Raw genomic sequence first — 17,907 nt, 5'->3', positions numbered from 1 at the left:
ACAATAATAATTGAAAAGTATTCATATTTCTTCGAGTATTGATACTAAAATTGGTGTAAACTACTAGCAGCATATTGAATGTAAAAAGTGTTGCTTAATTTAAAGCAATACCTGCAAAATTATGGATTTTTTTCCCCAACTAAAATATGTAGTGTCCGTAACCGTGTCAAATTCATGTTACAGTTTCTTCACAATAACTTGAAAAATACATTTGTTCGCGTTTGTCTTTTTATGTCAAATCTGAATGACGGTTAAGATCATTAAAAATTAGAAATTTAAAAAAGTGATGGACACTATATAAAAGGGCATGAAATTGTATTTAGCAAATATGTTGCTTTTTATCTGATAAAAATATAAATGTGTATGCATATTTACAAAATAACTAAGAGGTTAAGCATGGTTAAGTATTATAAAAAAAAATTGTTTTATGATCCTATCTAAAAATTAACTTTTTCACCAATCTGAGACACTTTTTAGCACCAATACCATGTTTTGACTGAGACAACTTGCCCGTCTTCTCTCTTTCAGGACCCCGTGCCTCAGACGGTGAACCCCATAAAAGGTCCACAAGACGGTGGAACAGTTATTACCATCTCAGGTCAACACCTGTTCACAGCTACTAAAGACGACATAAGCGTGACTATTGGAAGTGTGCCATGTGAAGTGTGAGTAACCGACTGACTCAAGGGCTTACCAGCAACTTATCAACTTACTTGTGGTTTGGGTTAAGAAATGGTTTCCACCCGCTTTTTAATACGTGTATTAGTAAAAGGCTATGTTTACATTAGAAGCCTCGTCGTTCAGTTCCTTCTTTTAGTCAGATTGGACACTTCCAAGTCAAAGAAAGCCAGTTACTTTAATTATATTACCACTGCTCTGAATTCCGATCTGACCATACTTGGATATGTATCCAATCTTAGGACTGCACAAGTACAAAAGTAACTCGGATCCAGTTTGAAAAACATTTTGTGCAGCACTAAAAAAAATCTGATGGTAAAAATTTAGATTTGAGTCACTTCATGCTGGTAATGTGAACGTAGCCTTACTGTCCTGGAATGTACAGTAGTTCTCTTTATGTATGTCTCTGTTGTATGGTAATCTGGACAGTCTATAAATACATGCATTTTTTCCACTTTCTCTTTGAATGCACCACAGCATCGACTTCGGGGACCAAATCACATGTAAGACAGGTCCATATAAAAGCCTTCAGGTTCCTTCAGGGCCACTCAGCGTCACAGTGAAGTACGGAGAGAGCACCTCAGTCACCGTGACCGACAGCAGATTCACCTACGACACCAACCCCAAGATCATCAGCTACTCCCCTCAAGCAAGCTTCGTATGGTTAGTCTGACTCTCTCTAGCGTGCAGAACGATTTAAAAGTGGGTTTATTCATAGAGTTTGTTGGTCCTTGAAGAATACCTTCCATGATCAGAAGTAATTAAGCGAGCAGCTGGAAATGAACACTAGGGCTTTACTGTGCACAAGAATACAATCGCTGTTAATTATCAACGCTCTGAGTCACCGATACTTACAGAAACATGTCGTTAATAAGGTATCTAATTTTGTACCTAATACTTAGGGTATTTTTAATTAAAAGTACTATTGATTTCGTTTAAATACATTTGATGCAACACAGTAATTCCAAGAATGAATAATAAATTCAATCTGTAATTCTTTATTTTTCTAAAAGGATTATTTTAGAAAAAATGTTCTTGTAAGCATAAGTGGTACAAAATTAGATACAGTTTGTTATAAAGAGAGAGTTAGAGTGACTGTTTTTAAAACTCCTTATGCAACACTGCATAAGATTGCACATGTAAGTTAAAACTAAATGTTATTGTGCTAAATAAATTTTTAATAAAAAAAAAAACAAGTGTGACAATACAGGCCTGTGTATGCAGAACTATAGGATTTGTGACTAGAGCAGCTGTGCAGGACAGGACTCACAAGATGAGGCAGTTCAGTAGAAAGACAAGTGCAGCACAATGAATAAATACACGTGCACACAAAAACACACACACACACACACATGCAGAGGAGTGAATAGCTGGTCTGGCTGTGATATTGTTCATGTGTTGATTTCAGCGGAGGCCGCAGAATCGCAGTGGTGGGAACCAGATTCGATTTGGTTCAGAGAGCTGTTATGAGAGTGCTGCCCTCTGCTGACGAGTTCAACCTGCACCCCAGCAACGCTGAGGTGAATTACGTTTCTCAAAAATTTTGAAAAACTTTTTCCTTTATCTAATTGCTGTTGATAATATTGAATGTTATTTGTGTCTCCTGTCTGCAAAGTATATGGAACCATAGGATCACTATCTACAGTATCAGTGTCGCTCTTTCTTTCTATCCTCAGTGGGAATTTAAGCGAACCTTTACAGAGACTTTGTTAGGATGCAATGATATGCAGGATCCATTCTGCTATTCGCAACTTCTCCTAAACCATGGATGCATAAATGTGCACCAGCTATTTAGTTTTTAATACCTTTTATTTATTTATATTTAATACATGATTTGATTTAAAGTGCCCCTATTATGCGTTTTTGAATATGATCTTTCATGCAGTGCGTCACGTAGCTGTATGTGAACATAAACTGTCTGCAAAGTTGTGACGCTGACAGTGACGATAAATGAAGTTTTTGTCCATTACAAAAAAAAAAAAGAGTCGGCTCACAATCGCCTAAACGAGTCATTAGCAATTCAAATCTTTTTCTATTACAGATTCACGTCACTACGTAACGTATTTGCATAATGTCCGCCCACGTTCTACGTCGTGAACAACTTGCCCGCCCACAAGCGGTACAATTTCATTGTGGGTCACATTTCTCTATATGAGGCGTTAAAATCTAAACTATAGCAGAAACGTATTATACTACCTGTCCTACTTCGCAGCAGCACAGGCTTTCACATTCGCTTGGTATTCTGACGCAGTTCCCACATGTGCACCTAAACATGTGCACCTAAATATTACAATCACAATGCTATCACATCTTACAATTAACATTACCACACTCTTGTTAACATACTGTATGACACCACTGAGAAACGTCCTGCTCCAGTCGTGCTTGCGAAACAGTTTCTTGTCGATGTGGCACTTCAATCGATAGAGTAAAACCGACACCATCTTTTCTATGTATTGACGGGTCTCCAGAGCCGTCATTCAGTGATGGTAATGGGCGTTTCGTTTTCCGACACACGCTGTAGCAGTAGACCAATCATAAAGGACCGCGCCATCTGACCAATCACAGCAGTGAGGGCTCATGAAAAGGAGGGGTTGGACAGACTAAATCTTCAAACTGGTTCACACGAGTCGTTTACGAATCATTTAGAAATGGGATGAAATTAGATCTATTTTTGGAGAAAACTAAAGTGTTTTTTTGACCTTGCATGCATGTAAACCTGTTTTTAGAGACTCATGAAGCAATATTAGCAACCTTTAAAATGGCATATTAGGGGCACTTTAATCAAATCTATCTATATATCTACATAATTTTAGTTGGCAGTCGACACGTCCTAATTTTATTGTAATATTAAAATTTAATGCATTTAAGCATTTTAACAAATCATTGGAATTGCCTGTATTTCTAAAACCTAACCAGTAGCTAAGAATTTGCTCTCTTTTGTTCCCCATATATCACAGTTTGTGCAGGAGGTTTTTAGTAAGAATGACACCGTCCTGGAGTTCTTCTCTCCAGCCGTCAACAGCTCCATCGAGGATATGTCCTTCAGGACAGTCCTCGAGCTCGACAACATCCAGGTGAACCTGACGGATTTCGAGTACCACTCCAATCCCACGTTCGAAGAGCTGACGGACAAACCCATCAGTGCAGGAAGCATCATTATCGTCAATGTAAGCATCGCGTCACGACACGACTCTGCACAAGCTGACCGAGAATCCATGATGGGAATAAGAGCCTTATTAGTATTGTCTTTCAGTAAACCATAAGAAGTCTCAAATACGCAGCATTTTGCACTTTTTGCGGCGGGGGGGGGGGGGGGGGGGGTGACTTTTTTCCCTGTCTGTCTCTTCACAGCGTCACAGTTTAATAGAAAATGGAAATGATTTACATCATATCAATGATTTTGATATCAGATTTTTGCTTACAGGATCCATTTTGCTATTTGCATTACCTCCTAAACCATGGATGAATAAATGTGCACCAGCTTTTTAGTTTTTAATACCTTTTATTAATTTATATTACAAAGAAACCAACCGCGATCAGCAGTGAGAGTATGGAGCAGGTTGAGATGTCTATAGAGTCTATAGAGGTGGAGAAATGCACTGGAATGAAGAAGAGGCATAAAGATCAGTAGCAGCAAGACAGGAAAGGTAAAGAAGAGGTATAGGAGATTAAATATTTAGGGTCAAATGTCCAAAGCAATAAGGAGTGTGGTAAAGAAGTGGGGAAGAGAGTGCAGACTGGGTGGAATGGGTGGAAGGCCCAAGAGTATATGGTGAGGGAGGACATGCAGAAAGTTGGATTGACAAGGGGAGATGTGGTAGACAGTGTTGGATGGCGATAAATGGTTCGCTGTGGCGACCCCTAACAGAGCAACTGAAAGAAGAAGAGGGAGTACTAAGAAAGCAACCAATATCTTGTTTTTTTTTTTGTTTTTTTATAGTTCATGGAGTTAATGCAAAAAAAAAAAAAAAGTACTTTACAAAGTGGAACTGCCGGTTTCAGAAAGGGACAAATTGATTTATATTCTATTATGAGACTGCAATAAGCAAAATATGATACATTTTAAGTTTTAAAACAGCCTTGTCAGGTCTCTTATATTTCTGTAATTTTCATCTTATAGAAGTAAACACAACTTTTACTTGCTAAGATGAAGTCTTTTACCATTTTTCGCTTTTGCATGTTTCTCCATCGCAGTAATAGTGTTAGTGTGTGCAAGTGCTCCTCTCTGTTTCACAATATTTTGTTAATTTTAGATTTTTAAAGACTTTTGACTCAGAGAATACTTCCATTAATCTTGTGGTAGTGAGTTAATACTTTGTGTGTGTGTGTAACATAGGGTCAAGGTCTCTCCAAGGCCATGACCGCTCAAGAGGCGCAGGCATTCGTTGGAGACATTCAGTGCGCAGTGACTGTCCTGCACGATGATAAGCTCTTCCTGGAGGCCCCGTCCACGCCTCCTAAAGCACGGTCCAGACGTCAGCGCAGGGACACCAGTTCAGAGACCATGGACTTAGTGGTGAGCTCTGGATTTCATCCAGGTGTTGGTGGCTTCACACATCTGTTCATTATTCGTTCTTGGTCTCAGCTCCTCGTCTCCCTTCGCTTTTTTCTCAGATTAAGTTTGGCCATGGAGAGTGGAACGTCGGCACTGTGCGCTATGAGAAGAAGAGTGAGGTTCCTCTATACATCATAATCCCGGCAGTGATTCTCCCCATGCTGCTGTTCATTGCCATCTCAGTGTACTGCTATAGGTGAACAAGACTACATGTCCCGTTCAGTCAGAAAAAAAAAAAAAGTTTTCTTGTTTTCTTACAGTGGACGTGTGTGTTTTATTTTGTAGGAGAAAGAGCCAGCAAGCCGAGAGAGAGTATGAAAAGGTGAAGCACCAGCTAGAGAGTCTGGAGGAGAGCGTGCGGGATCGATGTAAAAAAGAGTTTACAGGTCTGTATTCAGAGCAGTTTTTCGTAGCACCTGTAATTAGGAACCTATGGATCTTAAGCTCATACTTTTCCCCAAATGGATAAGCAGTAGTTGATTACAACCTCTCTCTCTCTCTCTCTCTCTCTCTCTCTCTCTCTCTCTCTCTCTCTCTCTCCCTCTCTCTCTCTCTCTCTGACTGTTTCAGATCTGATGATTGAGATGGAAGACCACACCAGTGATCTAAGCGAGGCCCGAATTCCTTTCCTGGACTACAAGAACTACACAGACCGGGTCTTTTTCCTTCCCTCTAAAGATGGCGCTAACGATGTCATGATCACCGGCAAACTGGACATCCCGGAAAACCGCAGGCCCACCGTGGACCAGGCGCTCAACCAGTTCTCCAATCTGCTCAACAGCAAGACCTTCCTCATTAACGTATGTCTTTGAGTAATCGAATGAAGTACACTCATGTTTCCTGATCAAATCCAGTTTTTTTTTTTTTTAGGTTGTCGACCGTAACCATGACGACCACAGAAGTAATGTAAAGCCTTTTAGCATCCGGAGTATAAGTGACTTAATTACATAGAACTCCCACACACACAAAGAGGCATTTTGAAGTCTCTGAAGAGGTTAAATCAAAGCGGACCGATTATGCAAAATTGACGTTTATAGTTTGAGATGCGTGTCCACTCAGCAGGAATACACACGAAACATGAGAAAAAAAAATATCCCCTTTTGTTTTTTTCTTGTTCCTTTTACGTGTTGGTCAGGGCTTTAACAAGCAAACCAGATGACCTCTAACTGTGACCTCACATATCAAGAGACCCTCCTCAGGTTGAACTCTGCTGTTTTCAGAGCATCATCTTGAAGAGTTACACTAAGCAAAGTTATGCTAGTGGCTAGCTGCTAAAAGCTAACTTAGCCTTCTTTAGCACCTTCATGCAGGTTAATTTTGGCTACAGTTTGTTTTAAACCTTCCTGAATGGAACATGTCAAAGAGGGAAACTATAATTTGACTTTTTGTGTGTGGGAAAAAAAAAATTCTTCAACTGTCATATAAAATCTTGTTCTACAGTACGTGTGATTTATTTATAGCATTTCAATAAAATAGAGACTTTTTTTTTTTCTTACTTCAGTAACGATTTTACTTCCTCTGACAGTTCATCCGTACTCTGGAGAAGCGGCAAGAGTTCAACGCCAGAAACAAGGTCTACTTCGCCTCGTTGCTGACTGTGGCGCTGCACGGGAAGCTGGAGTACTACACAGACATCATGAGGACCCTCCTGCTGGAGCTGATGGAGGAGCACGTGCACAGCAAAAACCCCAAACTGATGCTCCGCAGGTGAGACGCCACCTCCTTCACCAAGGACCGAGTTGGGACGTGGAGCACTTCATGTAATTTACCCATGTTTTCTGTATCCCGTTTATAGATCAGAGACTGTAGTTGAGAGGATGCTGGCTAACTGGATGTCCATTTGTCTCTACCAGTTCCTTAAGGTAAGCTGCAATTAGGTGGCCAGCTTAGTCTCTCAAGGCTTGGTCATTAGGCTTAGTCCAGAATAGCTTACTTATGTGCACTTCTGTGTTTGTGGTGTTAGGACTCAGCTGGGGAGCCACTCTACAAGCTTTTTAAAGCTATAAAGCACCAGGTAGAAAAAGGGCCGGTGGACGCTAAGCTGAAGAGAGCCAAGTACACTCTGAATGACACGGGGCTGCTGGGAGATGACGTGGAGTACTGTGGCCTGGTGAGTTGAGTGAATTCCCATTAGACAGTGTATGCTTAAACTATATACGCGAATGAATCAAGTAAAAATGAACAGCGGTGACATTTTGCAAATCAATCTTTGTAAGTAGATTCAGGGAATCGTGAGTCGGTGGGTCAGTATTTGATTCGGAATCGAACGTAAATTATTATTTATGTAAACTGACAAATGTTAAATGGTCTGTAATTGATGTTGTAATTTGATTGTTGCATTTTCTGTTTAGCAAGCTTATCGTGTCTCTCTCATCAAATTTATGGATGGTTTTGGTTCAAAACTGCCACCTCCAGGGTTGGCAGGATTTTTTTTTCCCCCTGCTTTGTATAAGACAACATTTAAACAATCACAACACAAGTTACACAGCCTTTCAATGTCAATGACTATTTAGGTAAATTTTAATATGTAAAAGTTCTGTTCAAATGAATCAAATCAATTTGAAAATTGCAATTCCTAAAATCTGATCGAATAATGCAAGAGTCTACCCTCATGACCCTCAGCTCTATTGTTCACAGAGACTTGTGTTAATCTAACACAAATAATTATTAATATTTTTTATATATATTAATGGACGTCTTTGGTAAATTGTAAAGCTATCTGTAAGGATGTTTATTCAACATTGATGGAAGGAGTCTCCATTATCAGTACTTTGTAACAGGTTGAAGCTTTTCCTTAATATTTTTTTTTGCCACGTGGAAGTCTTCAGGGTTTCTTTTTTTTTTTTTTTTTTAGGTCTGATTAGGTCTTGACTTGTGTTCAATCTTTTCAGACTCTGCAAGTGTTGGTCCACGGCGAGGGTCCTGATGTAACCCCTGTCAAAGTGCTTAACTGTGACACGATCTCCCAGGTGAAAGAAAAAATCATTGAGCAGGTTTACAGGAACCTTCCCTATTCCCAGAGACCGACTGTAGAGAGTGTTGCCCTGGGTATGTTTGCACACAGCTAACACTTAGTCAGTTCAACATAAAACTCAAAATAAAAGTATGTTAAATTAGCTGTATAGACTTGGATGTGAAAGTGTGATGTGATGTATCTATATTGCTGCTTTTCTGCAGAATGGCGTCCCGGCTCAACAGGGCAGATTTTGTCTGATATGGATTTAACATCTCAGAAGGAGGGCAGGTGGAAACGTCTCAACACTCTGGCACACTACAACGTGAGCTCTAAACTACTACTACTACTTAGTCACAAACTACTAGTTCAACTAGAATTATGTACAGTGGAACCTTGGATTGCGAGTAGAGCGGTTTGCGAGTGTTCCACAAGACGAGCAAAGATTTTTAATAAATTTTGACTTGGAAAAAGATTAAGTCTTGGTTTACGAGTACCGAGTATCATGTATCATGCATCCGCTTCTTGTTTTGATGCCGAGCGTCACGTGATCACAACTGAACCAACGGTTTCTTCTCTTTTGAGTTGCGGAGCTGTGGGTACTCGTCTCTCACTGGTATAATCAACATCCGTGGACTGTTTACTATAACACTGTGACCATGTGTGTGCACATAAAACAAATTTTATTTTGTGTTTGTATGCGTGTGTGTACAGCGCGCGTGTACTGTTTATTATAACACACGTGTGTATGCGCGTGTAAAGTAAAAGAATGTATCATTGGAGACAGTGGCGGCTGGTGAAAATTTTTCCTGGTGGGGCTGATGTGACAAAATATTTCTTTGCTTAGTCCAATATAAGAATTAAAATCAACAGTCAGACGATGATTACAATTAACAGTAATGATTTAATCTCCTCCTCAAAATCACCAGTTTCACAGATAAAGTAAATGAACAAATTTCCATTGTATAATACGCCATGTATTCTTAAGAGAGTATCAAATACAATAATCAACATCAAAGGGTATGATCAGCTGGATCACCTTTAAGCAAAGTTGCATCTCAAAGTGGTTCACACAAAGAAAAACCGTTTTAAAAATGCAATTTAACACAACAGTCTAAAACGGGTATATTAATAAGGATCTCACCGAATTTGGTGGAAACTGCTCTTCGCTCGTTAAGTTTGCCATCATTACTCTGATTGACCGCGCCTCTCTCTGATTGGCCGCGCCTCAAAAGAAAAAAAAAACTTAAATCTCGCGGTATTTTCTGCGGCTTGGGGCAGAATTTCCAGCGCCCCAAGACCATAAAATTCTGAGAACCCGATTGGCCGCATATTTATTAATTTACCCTAGCAACAGCTACATGACTGGCTATTTGGCTGCATTTAGGGGCGCTTTTTCTCAGCGCCCCATGACAGAAACGATACAAGTCTGTCTGTGGAAATTCACTGGTGAATGAATGTCACTAGGTGGGAAATGTTGTATATGTTATTCATATCGCATGTAGGCACATACTGGTGGGTAAACCGAATTTAAAAACTTAATTTGTAAAAAATATATTCTACATTTTTAGCCCCTCTTATCAGGGAGGGCGGTGCCCCAGCGCCCCCTATGGGCCGGCCGCCACTGATTGGAGAGGTTAAAGATTCTTAACAAATTATGCTTATAATCCAAGGCTCCACTGTATCTTCAAATACCCAAATTCTTCAGCAGCTAATTGCTTAGTACTATGAAATAAAAATTCATATGCACCTGCAATATATATATTTAAATAATCTGCTGCTTATAAGGTCACATCTAAAAAATGGAACATTTTAGGAAAAAATTATCATTTTAGTGCTTTCATTATTATTGGAATTTAGCTTTAGTGTTGATAAAGAAGAGTGTTTTTTTTCCATTAGGTGCGAGACAACGCCACTCTCGTCCTGTCAAGAGTTCTTCACACCCAGCAGTCTTTCGAGCAGAACCAGGACAGCCATGAAGAAAGTAGGTTTTCCTTATTTGGTAGAACATTATCAGTCATGAGCATGTAAATGCTCTAAATCTAATGTTTAAATCTAAACCTCTGTTAATAAGTGTAATATTAAACTCCACACACTAAAATGAGTTGGAAGAAAACCATGAGTTCCAAGAAAACAAGGATTTATTGTACAGAGTCACTCCTGGGCGTATGCGACTTGGAACAAAACCAGATCATCTGTTGTTGAGCAGACTCAACAGAGTTTGTGTTTCATGTCCAAGCATAACACATTACTAACACTCCCACATTCCAGTATGATAACTGTATGGTGAAAGGGGCAACATTTTTTTTTTTTTTTTTACTTTGTCAACAAACATGATTGAACAGCGGACTTCAATCACTAAAGCAGATCTAACATTTATTTATCCACCTTCTGTAAACACTGCTGGTCAGGGTTGTGTCAGAACCAGAATCTATCCCCAGGACATAGTCACAAGGTGAGAATACGTTTTAGATAAGATGCTCTTTCACACCCAACAAAAGCCGAGACAACCTATTATAGTATGTGTTTTTTGCAATATGAGAGGAAACCACAGAACATGGAGGAAACGTGAAACTTTACTCTTAAATCAGAATGTAACCTGAGCTGAGGCTCAAGAATTATCGAATCCCTTTAAAAGGTTAAAAACAGCAGTAACACACTATGAACTCCTGCAAAAGAGATGCAGACCCGTGTAGGTGTATACGGATGTCCAGGCAGCTTTTTTTCCGTTTGCATTTCAGTGCATGTCGTAGATTGTGTAGGCCAACACAGTGTAGATATTCGACAATTGTAAACCAAAAATACGCTTGTGCTGCTCGGCTTTTAGGAAGTGCTCTCCTGGAAGACGACAAAGTGTTCCACCTGGTGCGGCCTGCAGATGAGCTGGATGAAGTGAAGTCCAAGAGAGGCAGCATGAAGGACAAGGCCCCCATTAAAACCATCACTGAAATCTACCTGACCAGACTGCTGTCCATGAAGGTAAAAACCAAATGAGATCAACTAGTTGGTTAATGCATGCAAATACTTTACAGCTATTCTACATGTTTAATTGTTTAAATTTAACACAGTAGTGTAAATGAGCAGGGTCCTAGAGGTGAAATAACAGCATCTTCCTTTCTTGTGTTCTGTTTTTGCAGAAACAGTAATAAAAAAAAAAATTAAGTGCAGCGGTGAATCAAACCACTCAAAGCATGCAAAGATTAAACATTTAAGTATGCTTGTCTTTGTTTGTGTGTGTTACAGGGCACGTTGCAGCAGTTTGTCGATGATTTCTTCCGCAGCGTGTTGTGTTCAGGAGCCGCTGTCCCTCCAGCTGTCAAGTACTTCTTCGACTTCCTAGATGAGCAAGCACACAAACATGACAACGTTGACGAGGAAACCATCCACATATGGAAGACCAACAGGTCCATAGAAAAGCACTCACCATGTCACACCAACCCTAAATCATCTTCACACATCTGGCTTTCCTTCCTTCTAAAGAAACAAGTGCTGTTCAAAACATCACCCTCCTACCCACACTCTTTAAGCTTCTTAGCAGAGCCAGAACTCATTTATTTCGTGACTTTTTTTTTTATTATTATCTGCTCCTCATGCAGTCTCTCTGAGTCTAATATTTCTGGAAGATTCCTGGCCTGAACCCAGGCTCAGATTAATCATCAGGCTTTATGGTGCGAGGACGAAATATGTTTGTGCCAGTGAGCCCGTTAAGATGGACATCAGAAGACTGGTGTCAAACTCATTCTCATGTTCATTTTTCCTGCCTTTACGGGGAAGCAGGGGTGGGTGATTGCTTCAGTCGTGAGTCGGAACAAAATGAGTTAATTGCAGTTTCTGTGAAATAGAGTAGAAAGTGGTAGGATGAGTTTATTAAACTAGTTTAAAAGGTATGAATTCTATTGGTACGGGGAAATTTAAATCAGAAAGAAAGACAATGTAAAGGTTTTAAGGTTTTCACATTTCCATTTTGTAGAAATGCCTAGATATGACTGGAAAATCCTGTTATGCAGTGATGAAGAATGAGAAAAGGGTTCACAGACAGGTTTCTATTATTATTATTTTTATTATTATTAAATCAATGAAATCAATTGCTCTCAATTTTAATCGTTTAATTGTTAAAAAATGATTAACCAGTATGGTTTGTTTTGGATAATAATTCTCCATAGCACACAAATCCATTAATTCCTGCTCCACAAGAGGGCACTGTTGCAGTTCTGTGTTCGAAAGGAAGAAGGTATTGAGGAAGGTTCTAGAAAAGAAGCCAAACCAATCAGAATTAACTTGTCAGAAAAGTTTGAGTAAAGAGTGTTGCCAGATTGGGCAGTTTTCCAATGCCTGAGATACTTTTTTATAATCATTCCCTGGGGAAAAAAATGTGTTCTAATTTTTGTAAAAGAAGGTTAATTAAAGAAAGATTAATTATTTATTTTGATATTGTTTGGCTGGTGGTTGTTTCGTAATCGTAGTGGGCAGGTTTTCACTACCTAGTCTTTTCTTTTTTTTTTACATTGTGACCTGGCAACCTACAGAGCAAGTATGTGCATGTGACAGTTTGAGCATGCAAAAAATATACTCTGGTTGTGCAAAAAAACATTGGTTTTGCTCAAGATTTTCCAAAACACGAGGGAAGGTCGTTAAACTGGGACTTTTGATTATGAGAGTATAAACACCCTTTATATCTCCTGTCACCCTTATGCACTTATCCCAGTGTTTGACTAGTGCTTGGATACCATCAGAGTAGAAAGTTTTCACAGTACGCCAGAGCCATGATCGGACTGCCTGCTTCATGTATGAAACGCCGGCCTACCAGGAACTCCTTAAATGGCCCAAACATGTGCAAGTGGCTTGGCGTGAGGTCAGGACTGTACAGAAGATGTGACAAATAACTCCTAGCTGAGTTCCTGTAATGTGCAAGTGGCGTTGGTAAAGTTATCTGTCCATTTATAAGGATCAGGTGTATCACTTGCTGAATGTTCATGGGAACGACTATAGTGGGCTCATAGCCATTTAACTCACAGATGTACAGTACATCCTTCTTTAAAACCTTTGCACTATTGAAATGTTTTACTGCGGCTAAGAGTCTCATAACCGTACTGTGCATGCCAGAGATGCTTGTATAAATACACTCTAGTTTTAACCACACACAGGTGTAAGCAATCACTTACTTACCTGTTCTCCGCTGTTCTTTTCATTCCCAGCTGCTCTAGTCCTTGCCCTTCCTTTTGAAAGATTTTCTGACTTTTTAAATTTGATCTATGGATTGTTGCCATCTTACACATCCATTTTGACCTTAAAAGCAAAGTATCAACTCTTGGTTCATGAATTATCTGGGTGAAATTTCTTACCATACTGATATCAGTGCTATTACTATTATTAGTGCTGTACTGTCTTACTATCTTGTGGTGTGTTTGATCTGATTTGTCAAGTAGAGCAGATTTGTGGAGTAGTCATGATAATCATGGCAAAGGAGTAGTGTTTCTCCGTCAACAGATGGCGTTAGACAGATTGACAGATTTAGTTTTATGTTTTGGGGCTTATCTTTAGTTTTGATGGAGACCAAAAAAAAGAAGTGCTGTTATTTATGCTTGTGGTAGTCCAGTATGTAGTTTGTGTGTATGTGACAAAGCAGCTTTACACTAATCCAGATGTGCTGTAAATTAAAATCCATAACAAGCAAACCGAAGATACTCCGGGACAGCCACGTCCTGCCACTGCACAAAAGTTATGCACTGTACAGTATGTAATGGTTTGTGTGTGTGTGTGTGTGTGTGTGTGTGTGTGTGTGTGTGTGTGTGTGCAGTTTGCCTCTGAGATTCTGGGTTAACATCCTGAAAAACCCTCACTTCACCTTTGACGTGCACGTAACCGAGGTAGTGGATGCCTCGCTGTCCGTTATCGCCCAGACCTTCATGGATGCCTGCACTAAGACCGAGCACAAGCTGACCCCCGTGAGTGTCGGCATCGTGAAAATGTCCAGCTGAACAATAGCATTGCTGTGCAAACTTATCATCATGGATATTTCAATATATTTCGTGTGAGCTTTTATTTATTTGTCTTACTGTTTTTTTTTTTTTTTAAAGGAATCTCCAAGCAATAAACTTCTCTATGCAAAAGAGATTCCTACATATAAGAAGATGGTCGAAGAGTGAGTTTTATTATTATCCTGTTTTTATTCTTAAACATGTTATAGAATATAACAATAACTTGCTAATACAGTAAATCTGATGTTTTATAAACCTCTAACTGTTTATGTTTACAAACATATGAATATGCATCTGTTTTTCTGTCTTTGCATATGTAGATATTACCGAGGCATCCGTCAGATGGTGCCAGTAAGCGACCAAGACATGAACACACACCTGGCTGAGATCTCACGGGTGAGTGTGTGTACTGTAAGTTTGCATGCAGACATTCAAGCAAGCACGTTGTCATTTACTCATTTATCTGTTTGCCCAGTCCCACACAGACAAACTGAACACCCAGGTTGCCCTGCACCAGCTGTATCAGTACGCCAGCAAGTACTACGACGGAGTAAGTTCAACTCCAGTTCTCTTTAAAACAGCTTATTTATTTTATAGAATGATTAAAGAATGATTGAGACAGAATATCAACCAAAAATCCAGAAAAAGCACATGATATTCCTGACACGTTTTTGTGTTCCCCAGATTATCTCATCACTAGAGGACGACCCCGCAGCTCAGAGCAAGCAGCTGACCCTTAGACTTCAGCAGATTGCAGCCGCGCTGGAGAACAAAGTCACTGATCTTTAGTGGCGAGTCTCTGCTGCCAGGCTAAAGTAGACCCTCGCCAACAAACCTCACCGGGTCTGCAGGATGAAAAGAACCTGTTTGAAAGAAAGGATACAGAGGACTTGGGCAGCCTTTCACATTATCCTCACTAGCTTGTTTCTTTTCTTCTGTACGCGTCAGGATCAGTCCACTGAGTGAGCTGGGAGATGCTGTTAAAAAAATAATAATAAAAAAGACTGAGTATGGCTGCCTCTTTACGGTACGGATGCGTCACAGCTCTTCCCTGACCACTATGATAATTAGTGTCCGTTTTTTGTTTTTTTTTCTTGCAGTTTCGATAATAATCAGATTATGTGCAGATAAAAAGTAAAGTAATAGTATTATATGTATATATTTTTACACAAAATGGATTTATTATTGTCATTTCGGTTCCATAGCCACTACGTTTCCAGCTTGTGCTAAGGTCATCAAGGTCACTTCCTGTGGAATTCGCATCGCTAGTGTCTTACGGTTTAGCATTTCTGTGTGCTCAGAGTGTAAAGCCTTGCTTACATGTTTTTTTTTTCATGTTGTTGATTCTCCACCATCATGTTCGCTTTTGGGAATGCAGGGTTAGACTAGTACAGTTGCTAAGAAACCATAGACGAGGGTTGTTTCATACGCCAAGAGGAGCTCTTAGTTGTCTTTTTATGTTTTTTGCTATAACGCACGTTACCCGTGTAGAGCAAATGGCTAGCACATGATGGTCTCTTCTGAATTGAGGGATGACTCAAGTTTTCACTTGTTTCATGTTTCATAATCATTCAAAGAGTATTCTGTTTTTTAGTTTTATTGTTACAGCTGCTCACCTATGTTTAAGTGTCTGAAGTGCCAATTTTCAGTAACCATTTTTTAAAATATTTGTTTTATATCAGCTTTACTTTTTATTCCTGTCATGCACCACATGGCTTCCCTCACTGTTTGTTTTCGATACATGAATCATTTTAAAATTTAAAGAATGCATTTTGAACATTGTGACTAGACATTTGAATGTTATACAGTTTGTCTTGCATATATCTTTTTTTTTTTGTAAAGAATGATTGATTCACAGATAAAATAAATAATTTAGTTAAATAAGGCCTTTTTGACCGTCATGAAAACTGTGCAATTCTCAGAACTGTAATTGTGGCTTATTAGGGTGGATTTTTTTTTTTTAATAGAGATTGACCAAAGTTTAAAACTGTCTTGTGCTCTTTACTCTCTTGAAGTTTCTTTTAAAGTGATTTTATGCACCGGACTCAAGAAAGCCAGGACTCGTGTTTGGTTCTTAAGGACTAAGTAAAGGTAGTTGATTTATTAAACTCATTATAAATGAGCTTTATTTTTTCTTGTACTATATGGTACTATATATTCTTGTGATTATGTGCCCTTACTAAAAAAAACAAAAAAAACATGCCAAGCACTACACATATCAAATCATGTCGATAATGTAAATGTATTTTTAGTACAGGATGACATGCTTTTCACCATAAATCTATTTCGCTTCATCCCATCCCAGTTCCTGTTACATTCCTAATTAGAGTATGTTGCCATGTTGTCAAGCTTCTTTTCTGCCTTTTTTAGACCAGAATGTGCCTTAATGAGAACTGAGTAATAATAATAATCATACATGTGGTGATTCGAGCTGAAATCAAAACTGCAATAGTGACTATTTATGATTTTTTTTTTTCAATAGCCCGTTTATGTTCGGTGTCATTTCTGACAACATACTGTATGTGCCACTATGGTTTACTTAATGCTGGTAAATGTGTTTATGATGGTGAAGAAAAAATGTATTAAAAGTATGTTTTTGGTCTTAAATTTGTCTTTTTTTTTTTTAATGGATTATCCAGAACAGATTCGTATCCCTTTAGGGGTTTGGAAAGAATGTTGGAAGACGCATGGGAAAATATGCAAAAGGCCAAAAATAGGCTACGTGCACTTTTAAAATTTAAACCAACACTGACCTTAACTCTAACAATAATTTTAAATTTCTTGTTCGTCCTTTTGCATGCTGTTATTAAGAAAAAAAGAAAAATTGTAGTCATTGTAGTTCTGCGCTCACATATGAACACATTTGCCCACTTTGTTCTTGTTGGATTCAGTGTTCAGCACAGCTTCACTACAGTAAGTGTTTAAGAAGTCACATTTTTAACTTGTCTTTTGTAAGTGCAAAAAGGTGATCATTTTGTGAAGAGGACTTCAGTTTAAACTAAAGCCAAGCTCTTCCTACTAGAGTCAAAGCTCATTTTATAGGTTTGATTAAAAGTAATTGATTTGTACTCATGTCACTTCAATAGAAACTCCCATGCACATGTATTATCCAGAACAGATCCAATCACAACCAATCACATGATGCAGCATCCACCGATGTTCACTCAGTGGAGGTTGGCCTGACCAGATCAGTAACCAACATAAAATAGCTCTTCTCTCTTGTCCAATAATAAATGTAGAAAAGACATATAATATATGGACATAAGTGCTTTGCATAACATGGGTTAGAGTCCAGGTGCGCCACATGGAAACCTAGATATCCTATATGGACATCCTACAGTGCATCTAGAAAGTATTCACACCGCATCACTTTTTCCACATTTTGTTGTGTCACAGCCTTATTCGAAAATGGATTAAATTATTTTTTTTCTTCAGAATCCTACACACAACACCCCATAATGACAACATGAAAAAAGTTTACTTGAGATTTTTGCAAATTTATGAAAAAAAAAATTGAGAAAGCACATGTATATAAGTATTCACAGCGTTTGCCATGAAGCTCAAAATTGCGCTCAGGCGCATCCTGTTTCCCCTGATTATCCTTGAGATGTTTCTGCAGCTTGATTGGAGTCCACCTGTCGTAAATTCAGTTGATTGGACATGATTTGAAAAGCCACAGACCTGTCTATATAAGGTCCCACAGTTGACAGTTCATGTCAGAGCACAAACCAAGCAGGAAG

At 38.9% G+C, this 17,907-nt stretch overlaps 1 protein-coding gene across 2 annotated transcripts in view; it reads left to right on the top strand.

The window, feature by feature from the left end:
- plxnb2a.1 (plexin b2a, tandem duplicate 1) overlaps window positions 1-16,774 on the top strand; it is a 106,236-nt gene extending 89,462 nt beyond the window's left edge. For both annotated transcript variants that reach the window (XM_053508674.1, XM_053508673.1), the window contains 21 exons: window positions 529-665; window positions 1,156-1,341; window positions 2,087-2,198; window positions 3,639-3,848; window positions 5,018-5,197; window positions 5,296-5,432; window positions 5,522-5,622; window positions 5,807-6,036; window positions 6,762-6,943; window positions 7,032-7,098; window positions 7,200-7,346; window positions 8,128-8,284; window positions 8,414-8,514; window positions 10,089-10,173; window positions 11,017-11,168; window positions 11,433-11,593; window positions 13,987-14,134; window positions 14,267-14,331; window positions 14,488-14,563; window positions 14,643-14,717; window positions 14,852-16,774. In XM_053508674.1, coding sequence (XP_053364649.1) covers window positions 529-665; window positions 1,156-1,341; window positions 2,087-2,198; window positions 3,639-3,848; window positions 5,018-5,197; window positions 5,296-5,432; window positions 5,522-5,622; window positions 5,807-6,036; window positions 6,762-6,943; window positions 7,032-7,098; window positions 7,200-7,346; window positions 8,128-8,284; window positions 8,414-8,514; window positions 10,089-10,173; window positions 11,017-11,168; window positions 11,433-11,593; window positions 13,987-14,134; window positions 14,267-14,331; window positions 14,488-14,563; window positions 14,643-14,717; window positions 14,852-14,956 — 2,814 coding nt within the window. In that variant the 3' untranslated portion in view covers window positions 14,957-16,774. The remainder of the gene's footprint in view (window positions 1-528; window positions 666-1,155; window positions 1,342-2,086; window positions 2,199-3,638; window positions 3,849-5,017; window positions 5,198-5,295; window positions 5,433-5,521; window positions 5,623-5,806; window positions 6,037-6,761; window positions 6,944-7,031; window positions 7,099-7,199; window positions 7,347-8,127; window positions 8,285-8,413; window positions 8,515-10,088; window positions 10,174-11,016; window positions 11,169-11,432; window positions 11,594-13,986; window positions 14,135-14,266; window positions 14,332-14,487; window positions 14,564-14,642; window positions 14,718-14,851) is intronic.
- Window positions 16,775-17,907: the final 1,133 nt, after the last annotated feature.

Source organism: Clarias gariepinus, chromosome 12 (assembly GCF_024256425.1).
Source record: "Clarias gariepinus isolate MV-2021 ecotype Netherlands chromosome 12, CGAR_prim_01v2, whole genome shotgun sequence".
Classification (NCBI taxonomy): Eukaryota; Metazoa; Chordata; class Actinopteri; order Siluriformes; family Clariidae; genus Clarias; species Clarias gariepinus.
This window is presented reverse-complemented; position numbering and strand designations above follow the sequence as displayed.